This window comes from Danio rerio, chromosome 7 (assembly GCF_052040795.2).
Source record: "Danio rerio strain M-AB ecotype USA chromosome 7, GRCz13ab, whole genome shotgun sequence".
Lineage (NCBI taxonomy): Eukaryota > Metazoa > Chordata > Actinopteri > Cypriniformes > Danionidae > Danio > Danio rerio.
The window spans coordinates 24,066,309-24,076,699 of record NC_141027.1 but is presented as its reverse complement, the minus strand read 5'-3'; the positions used below and the strand labels follow the sequence as shown (position 1 = coordinate 24,076,699).

Here is a 10,391-nt window from a genome sequence, read left to right as displayed (position 1 = left end):
CCCTCATTGTGGCCGACGCCGCACGGCTCCTACAGTGAGTCACGCCCTCTAGCGGAACTCACTCTATCTATCTATCTATCTATCTATCTATCTATCTATCTATCTATCTATCTATCTATCTATCTATCTATCTATCTATCTATCTATCTATCTATCTATCTATCTATCTATCTATCTATCTATCTATCTATCTATCTATCTATCTATCTATCTATCTATCTATCTATCTATCTATCTATCTATCTATCTATCTATCTATCTATCTATCTATCTATCTATCTATCTATCTATCTATCTATCTATCTATCTATCTATCTATCTATCTATCTATCTATCTATCTATCTATCTATCTATCTATCTATCTATCTATCTATCTATCTATCTATCTATCTATCTATCTATCTATCTATCTATCTATCTATCTATCTATCTATCTATCTATCTATCTATCTATCTATCTATCTATCTATCTATCTATCTATCTATCTATCTATCTATCTATCTATCTATCTATCTATCTATCTATCTATCTATCTATCTATCTATCTATCTATCTATCTATCTATCTATCTATCTATCTATCTATCTATCTATCTATCTATCTATCTATCTATCTATCTATCTATCTATCTATCTATCTATCTATCTATCTATCTATCTATCTATCTATCTATCTATCTATCTATCTATCTATCTATCTATCTATCTATCTATCTATCTATCTATCTATCTATCTATCTATCTATCTATCTATCTATCTATCTATCTATCTATCTATCTATCTATCTATCTATCTATCTATCTATCTATCTATCTATCTATCTATCTATCTATCTATCTATCTATCTATCTATCTATCTATCTATCTATCTATCTATCTATCTATCTATCTATCTATCTATCTATCTATCTATCTATCTATCTATCTATCTATCTATCTATCTATCTATCTATCTATCTATCTATCTATCTATCTATCTATCTATCTATCTATCTATCTATCTATCTATCTATCTATCTATCTATCTATCTATCTATCTATCTATCTATCTATCTATCTATCTATCTATCTATCTATCTATCTATCTATCTATCTATCTATCTATCTATCTATCTATCTATCTATCTATCTATCTATCTATCTATCTATCTATCTATCTATCTATCTATCTATCTATCTATCTATCTATCTATCTATCTATCTATCTATCTATCTATCTATCTATCTATCTATCTATCTATCTATCTATCTATCTATCTATCTATCTATCTATCTATCTATCTATCTATCTATCTATCTATCTATCTATCTATCTATCTATCTATCTATCTATCTATCTATCTATCTATCTATCTATCTATCTATCTATCTATCTATCTATCTATCTATCTATCTATCTATCTATCTATCTATCTATCTATCTATCTATCTATCTATCTATCTATCTATCTATCTATCTATCTATCTATCTATCTATCTATCTATCTATCTATCTATCTATCTATCTATCTATCTATCTATCTATCTATCTATCTATCTATCTATCTATCTATCTATCTATCTATCTATCTATCTATCTATCTATCTATCTATCTATCTATCTATCTATCTATCTATCTATCTATCTATCTATCTATCTATCTATCTATCTATCTATCTATCTATCTATCTATCTATCTATCTATCTATCTATCTATCTATCTATCTATCTATCTATCTATCTATCTATCTATCTATCTATCTATCTATCTATCTATCTATCTATCTATCTATCTATCTATCTATCTATCTATCTATCTATCTATCTATCTATCTATCTATCTATCTATCTATCTATCTATCTATCTATCTATCTATCTATCTATCTATCTATCTATCTTTGTCTGTCTGTCTGTCTGTCTGTCTGTCTGTCTGTCTCAACTTAGGGCAAAAAGTAGCCCATTTATTTACATTCTCAAATTCTGCTTCTGAAAGTTGCAGCTGCCATAATGTAATCTTAATTATGGTCACATTCAAATTAAACAATTAGAAAATTCACAGACTTCTTAATACAGATTCTATTTATCAGAAATTAAACTTATATTTATTTCTATAGCGCTTTTACATTTTATATCGAGTCAAAGCAGCTTATTGAAGTTCTAGTAAAGTGAAACTGCCTCAGTCCAGTTTTGGACTGAATTTACAAAAATTCCTTTACTAAAGTCATCAGAAATCTGATAGACTGAAAGAGAGAAAGAAAATGAAAACAATAACAAAATATGTTAAGCAGTGCTCTGCAATGGCTATTCAATCACCATAGCAAAATTAAAATTAAACAGTGAAAGAATGCATGCTAAAAAAATTTGTTAAGATGTGTACAAACCACGAGTGTTCTGATTAAACAACATGGGCAGCCGTATAATATATAGCCTATGAGGATGTTAGATGAATTAAAGGGTTAATTCACCACAAAATATATCTTGTACATAAAATATATTCACTTTCATGATGTTATAATCCCTTGAAACCTTTGTTCATCTTTGTAGCACAAATTAAAACATTTTAGATTAACTTCAAGAGACATCCAAAGCCCAGTAGAAGACACAAAAACATCAAAAACATTTCTCACAAATTTTTTTTTTCTGGAGCATGAGTACATTTTAACTGTCTCTAGACAGTTGGATGGTCAGAGAGCTCTTAGGTTTCATCTAAAATATCTTAATTTGTTTTCTGTAGATAAATGAAGGTCTGATTGGAATGACGGTGAGTAATTAATTACAGAATGTCTATTTTTAGGTGTAATAAACCTTTAATAATATTGCACTTAGTGTTTGTTTTTTATACAGACCTTAAATAGATAAATAATATAATAAATAAATGAATAAATAAATAAATGAATAAATAAAGAAGACAAAAAGAAGATTATCCTAAAAACATTCAGCATAAATGTAACATTAGGTTTCACATAATGGCATTTCATAAGCAAAATTCCTTATGTAGCTTAGTACAGGTTTGAAAATATTTAGCTTCAACAACAGGACTTAACAACAGGATCTAAATGCTCGGCATACACAAAGCTTTGTTGAAGAACAAAAGGACAGGGTCGCTGCCACTGATTATAAACAGACAATGGATATAACATACTTCTAGAGTTAAGCACTTGAGATTGAAAAAAATACTTGTGTCTTCAGCAAATATATTTTCCATCCACACTATTTGATCTTCAGTTATTCGTCTTTCAGTTGTATCCAAAGTGATCCATGATGATTTATTTTATTCATTTTTTGTTTATTTTTTATTAATCATGGAGCTACAGTGAAATTCACATTTATCTGCAATCAGCTAAATTAAGCCTTAAAATAGACAGTTAAGAAAAGATCTAAAATAATTAAATCTAAAATGACATTGGAATATAATTCAGTGAGAACACAAGTGCTTTTCACTTATGGCATATAATTTCTCATACAGTCAGCTACATTTTTAAGTGACCCACAAACCTTTGTGTAAAAAAAAGTATGATGTTGCAATCTTTCTTTCATTTAATAGATTATTACTAGATTATTTTACAACCCTGTAATTTGTCTCTAAATCTTCCGTTTAAATCTCTTTTATACACCCTTCTTCAAAACAGTGAAGCAATATATTTCGTCTGAGTTTACTTGAAATTAAATAAAATATTGTATGTATATGTTATGGATAATCAGAACTGCAACGGGTATATCTAAAAAATGCTGATGTTCCTTGAAGCTAACTTTATCTTCCTCAAGAGGGCGCTCAGACGGCAGAATTCTCCAAATTTCTTTAATTTCTTATTCACTTTCTTTTGGCTTAGTCCCTTATTTATCAGGGGTCGCCACAGCGGAATGAACCGCCAACAACCAGCAAATTTTTAAGAAGCACATGCCCTTCCAGCCGCAACCCAGTACTAGGAAACTATATTTATTTTATGTTTTTCACAAATGTTTTAAACATTTAATTGCAGCTGTTGTTACCTGACATACAAATCAAAATCTGGCTAATAAATCCGTATTAAATTTTTTTTAATTGAAATAATAATAATGTTAACAATAATTTACCGTAAACAAAACAACTTGTGATTGGTCCTTCATGTGAAAAAAGTTACACGTTTCATCCAACAGACTCTCCGCTTATATCTATGCAGTGCTATAAGCAGTGGTTTGTGAAACGTTCAAGTAAATTAATGACCCCAGAGAAATAGCAAGATACACAAACACAGAAGAATAAACCATGATAATTATCATTCATAAGACTTTTATCATGGAAACAACTTCCGGACCATTGTCGCCGCCCTTTAGATACTTCCAAGTGATCTTCCAGTTTAGTATATTTCGACGGCGTAATGACGTAGGAGAGAGGCGTTTATCTTCACTTCAGTACTCGCAAAGTGTCACCAGAACAACAGACCTTCTCAGCTCGTGGGACGTGAGTAAAGCATTATTTTTTTTATGAAGCTATCATCTTATTATCAACATTTTCGGCAGTTTAAACAACCGTTCGCTATTGGATCGACTCCATCACGATCCAGCTGTTGTTAACGTTGCTCGGTTGAAGTAATGTTAACGGTAAACAGCATAATGTACTTGTTTCTAACGTCAAACGTTTTTTTTTTCATTCAAAGATTCACATCGTTTTGCTAATTATCGTAATAGCTATGTTAATGTGAACGGGATACCAATCGTGTGTATACTTGTTACTTTTACCCTTGATGACCTTTAACCCACTGTCCTACTTATTGCTGTATCCATTATTATTCATTCTCTTTCTGTCAATATGTCCTAGGGCAATGTTGAAGGCTATAACCAGGTGCCTTTGGTCAAATCCTGTTGCAGGCAGAAGAATGATGTCCCATCACATATCACAGAACCTGTCTGGAAAAGTTGCTATAGTAACTGCATCCACAGATGGGTATGATGTTTGCATACTGCACTGAATGTTCAGTTTGGTCTATATTAAAATAAAAGAGTGTGTACTGTCTAGGGCAGGGTTCTCAAACTCAAATTGGTAGAGGGCCATATCAGTGACTGACAATTCATAGGAGAACCGTTTTAACAATTAAGCATAATAAAAAAAGTGGAAACCTGATGTAATTGATGCACTCAGACATTATTTTCTATTAAAGCTCTTGCTTTTTGTTTTACATACTGAAGGGGTATTTTATATTGCTATAAAATACTACAATTTAATAAAAGGCATAATAATAATAATAATAATTATTATGATTATGTCCCAATCAATTGTTGCTTAATCAAAAGTTTAACAGATATAGTAAGACAGCAAAAAGCAGTCTGGGTAACTTTGTTGACTTTTTTGGCAATTGTTCTTCTTATTTGTTGTAAAACTACAACAAAGATGGGAAATTTAGGTATGGATGCACATTTACTTTAACATGTTCAATTCAGCCAGCAGTAAAATTTTATTTAATTTTTACTGATGCACATTTTTTTTTGCAATTCTTTATATGAATATTAGGAAAATCTATGAATAAGACAATTTGAATCGTATATTAGCAAAATAATCATATATTCAGTTAATTTATCAGAAGACGTGATTTTGAGGTAATGGGCGTAGATAATGCTGCTCCAACTGTGAGGAGGTGAGGAGGAGGTGTCTGTTTCTGAATGAAATGCCTACTTTACTACGTTCATTCAGCACTTGGTAGAAAAAACAAGCCACGCCCACTGTTTGCTCACTTAAAATTCCATTTCTCTATGAACTGCATCACATTACAAAAAGAATAACGATTGCAGCTTCCAGTTCACAGGGACTTTAAATAAAGCCCTCAAGTGTATATTTTGTGTATATTTATCACCAGTGTGTATTTTAACAAAAAACACAAGTGTATATGCCACTGCACAACAATCATAGTGATTCAAAAATATATGTTTTGTTAGGCCGAATCTTGTTATATTTTTGACATCAGTTGCGGGTCGGAGGGAGGAAGAGGGAGGGCCACAAACGTTTGAGACCTGGATGATTTGGCCTAAAATCAAAATCTCAATTAATTGTACACTTTAACTCGATTACGATTAATGAACGATCATTTAGTTTATTTATTTTTATCCCTTATAGTTCACTGACAGGTTTTGTACAGTAAATATGTTCACAAATTACAAGTGAGAGATTTTTGAATGAAGGGTGCATTACTTGACATTAAAATAATTAAAGGAAACACCATGTGAAGTTTTACAAACTTATTTCGAGAGGAACACGTGATATGATTAAGCATGACTGGCTTCTCATCTGTAAGCAGTATTAATACAATGCGAGTGATCCAAGCTTACTATAAATGAATCGTTTTCTCCCTACTGCTCTATCTTCGCTTTGGAAGAATCCCCACTTCCACCCCACCTCCACCTTTTTCTACCTTTTCTAAGGGGGAGTTCTCTAAACCTACCTGATCTCGGATCCCCTTATATGCTTATTGACTGGGCGGGAGCCTTGGGCTCAAGAATCTCAGGGTTCTCTCCCAGGACAGCAGCATGCCAAACCTGCTATAAAGTAAGGACTCTTGAAATGTGATTTACTGTACTGAACATCAACGTTGAACAACTGTAAATTAACACACATTGGCTGAAACACAGTCATTTTTTCATATAAAGATGTGAAAATAAATCAGCGGCGTATATTTGAGAGCATGCAATAAGTTTTGTGCACAAACAGAGGACATCCGCATGCAAGCAAAGAGATTCACACTCATTACATAAATGCACTCTCAACTTGTTACAGCGCGCTCACGACATTTGTAATTGAAATAACGCCAGAGATCAGATGAAAACTGAAAACTAAGCTTTTGCATTAATCTCAAAAGCAATAAACTCCAACTGCCTGTACAGCTCACAAAACTGTAATTATTGTGCAAACTGTTGGTGTTAAAATGGACTAATTTATTATATATATATTCTTAAATTTAGATACAACAGAACAAACATAACCAATCAAACTCTGTGGCAATGACTAGGCAATACTACTTGAAGAAATAAACAATAAATAAAGAGTTTTAACATTAACAGACTAATTTTTAAGAGAAAATGCAATATTATAAAACTAAAAAAATATAAATAAATGTATTAGTACTGTATTTTCCTAAATATAAGTCACAATTTGAGACCCCAGACAACATAACCAGCCATAAGGGTCTTTTTAAAGAATTTATTTCTGTTAATGCAAGTTTGCTAAAATATTACAATATTTGACCAAAATTTGAAAATCTCAAATTCATTCATTTTCCTTCAGATTAGTCCCTTTATTCATCAGGGCCCCCCACAGCAGAATGAACCACTATCTTATCCAGCATATGTTTCACACAATTATAATTGAAATAACGCCTTAGAGATTAGATCTGCCAGCAAAGTGCTAAACATTTATCAGTTCAGCGGGCTCACGTAATCAAAAAAAATTGAACAATTAAATCGATTACAGGATATGAATTTATATTTTGATTACTTTTTGATTAATCCCCCAGCCCTAGAACTGTCATTGTACAAGAAAAACATCTAATAAGAACTTTTCAAAATGATTGCAAATGTAAAAACGTAGTTACAGATCTTTGTCATAATCAATCTCTGCAGGATTGGACTGGCAGCAGCAGAAGCCTTGGGTCAGAGAGGAGCACATGTGGTCGTGAGCAGTCGACGTCAAACCAATGTTGACAAGGCTGTCTCACTCCTGCGCAGCAAAAATATTAAAGTAATAGGCACCACATGCAATGTGGGAATAGCAGAAGACAGAGAGAAGCTCATTAACATGGTGAGGAGGCTTTTTTTTGTTATTTTTTGTAAAAAATATTGTGGGAATCATACTAAAGGAATGTCATCGTTATGATCAACTTTGTGGACATTCTTCAGATGTTTTACTTACATAAATGTTTAAATTAAATGGAGATTGCTCATTATATGTGCTTTTATTTTAGACAGTCGAGCAGTGTGGTGGTGTGGATATACTGGTGTCTAATGCAGCGGTCAACCCGTTTTTTGGGAACATATTAGATTCCACAGAGGAAGTCTGGGACAAAGTATGACAGTTATTAGCCATTTCTCTATGCAGTAGTAGTGTCTACAATGCAGAACACCTGACGTTGTAATTTCTGAATGATTTTATGAAAACAATTTTAAGATTCGCTTTATGTCTGCAGATACTTGGAGTGAACGTGAAGGCTTCTTTTCTTCTGACCAAAATGGTAGTGCCTCACATTGAGAAAAGAGGGTGAGAGATGAGAAAAAATAAGCAGCAAAATGTTTTTCTTAGGATTTATATGCAAGTGTAAAATCTCTGTCCTTTTCAGGGGTGGGTCAGTTGTGATTGTGTCTTCGGTCGCAGGGTACCAACCAATGCCAGTATGAAACACTAAAAGATTCATTTCTGTATTGTAAAGTTTCATCACGCAGGCATGACTAATAGCAATAAAGTGATGTATACTTCATCTTCTACTTGACTTGTAGGCTCTGGGCCCCTACAGTGTGAGTAAGACTGCCCTGCTTGGTTTAACCCGAGCTCTTGCTCCTGAACTCGCCCAGAGCAACATCCGGGTGAACTGTGTCGCCCCTGGCATCATCAAGACACGTTTTAGCTCTGCTGTAAGTCATTTGCAAACCTAACCCTTATATACTGTTCAAATGTACTATCCTTTCAATATGTTCATGGTCGTTTTTGCCCCATTGACTTTCATTATAGTGACATTTTTTGATTGCAAGGACATGCAAATGCCATGACTGCATATAATCATGCAATCTCGATTTTTTGGTGTTTTTTCCTGTTAGTAAGAAATTAAATGTGTCATTTTTACAATTGATCATCAGCTGTCTGCCACAATCCCTCAGATAGACCTGTGCAAAAAAGGTCCTGGCTTTTATATGGAGTTCTATAGAGTAAATTTGCAGAGTATAGTGTGTGTGTGTGTGCATAAATACACTAACTACATTCTAAGCTGGTTATTTAGATTTTCTCAGTCATATTAAAATAAGTGCACAATGGTTTCCCTCTCACACATATATTCACTACACCTCAGGGGTGGCCAACCCTGTTCCTGGAAAGCCAGCTTCCTGCAGATTTCAGTTGCTACCCATATCAAACACAGCTGAACCAATTAATTAGGACCTGAACACCACGTGATAATTATAGGCAGGTGTGTTTGATATGGGTTGCAACTGAAATCTGCAGGAAGGTGGCTCTTCAGGAACAGGGTTGGCCACCCCTGCACAACAATCTATATAGAATTCAGAAACTAAGCTTTTTTTGCACAGCAACTAATGATCCCCCCAGAGTGGATGAAAACATCCCCAACAGCAACACAAGGGATCATTTCTTTTGCTGCTTATGTTTTCAGAACTTCTGGTAAACATATCTTAGGCCAAAACTGCAGTCTGTAACCTATTTATAGATGAAAAGTTATCCAATATTAAATTATAATATAACGACAATATTATTATTAACAGAAATACGCTTTAACGCTTGTGTTCTCCAGCTGTGGGAAAACGAGGGTGTGCTGGAAGAGTTCTTGAAGCAGACAAGCATAAAAAGGTTTGCATATTTGCTATTGTTTGTAAACTCAAAGTGACACTGATCTCTTTCTATAAATTAATATTTGCATTAATAATGATTAAAATTGTATTCCTTGTTACTTAGCATTGTAGTAATTGTATTTTTGTATATGGTTTGATCTGTGGTGCAGGTAACCTGATAATGTTATGACTTGATCTCTTAGACTCGGACAGCCAGAGGAAATTGGTGGCGTGATTGCCTTCCTGTGTTCAGATGAAGCCTCGTACATCACAGGAGAGACCATCACTGTAACTGGAGGCATGAACAGCAGACTGTAAGAGGAGCAGCAGGGAAACAGAAATCATGTTTGTCTACATCAGAGGCAAAACCTCCTTACTCAATGCACTCACACATTTGTAGAAATGTGTTATTACAAATTTAAAAGGTTTGATTGTAATAAAATGATTTTTGCAGATTTTGTACATTACATGCACTTAACATTCTTTACACAATTTGATTAGTAAATTTACATGGCTTTAATAGACGTTTAGAAGTTCTGGTATAGTACTGCAGGAGTACTAATAAGGTATAATGATGTTGGCCCAAATATTGCCAAAAGTGTAAAGTACAGCCAGGTTATAATACATCAAGCCATTCCTTCTGGAAAGCTGCTGATTTGTAATGTTTTTGTTTTTTGTATGAAAATGATTCCAACAAAACTGCTAATGCTGTGAAATCATATTTGAAGAGAAAAACAGCTGATTAAACACTTACAGTCTTGAACAGGCCTACACAGAACAGTTTGGGATCACCTTGACTGAAAGTAAAAACTTTAGAAAATGCTTAAAGAATTCTTCTATTACATACCACATTATTATAAAAAAAAAAACTCCAGGACAGTCTCCATAAAAC

General features: G+C 33.1%; 1 protein-coding gene across 3 annotated transcripts; it reads left to right on the top strand.

Annotated features, from left to right (window-relative positions):
• The first annotated feature begins 4,353 nt into the window (after positions 1–4,353).
• Positions 4,354–9,966, top strand: dhrs4 (dehydrogenase/reductase (SDR family) member 4). 3 transcript variants are annotated; one of them, XR_015494629.1, is made up of 10 exons: positions 4,375–4,424; positions 4,782–4,907; positions 7,571–7,748; positions 7,912–8,013; positions 8,134–8,204; positions 8,284–8,335; positions 8,441–8,616; positions 9,242–9,332; positions 9,463–9,518; positions 9,703–9,966. XR_015494629.1 is itself a non-coding variant. In NM_200567.2 (9 exon segments), coding segments are annotated over 8 exon segments (831 nt in total). In that variant the 5' UTR covers positions 4,354–4,424; positions 4,782–4,785; the 3' UTR covers positions 9,818–9,964.
• Positions 9,967–10,391: the final 425 nt, after the last annotated feature.

Coding starts and splice junctions, on each gene's coding strand:
- dhrs4 (XM_087258992.1), top strand. CDS start 4,786: ATGTTGAAGGCTATAACCAGGTGCCTTTGGTCAAATCCTGTTGCAGGC. Junction 8,014..8,133: donor CAGAGGAAGTCTGGGACAAA/GTATGACAGTTA, acceptor TTATGTCTGCAG/ATACTTGGAGTGAACGTGAA. Junction 8,336..8,440: donor CAGGGTACCAACCAATGCCA/GTATGAAACACT, acceptor CTTGACTTGTAG/GCTCTGGGCCCCTACAGTGT.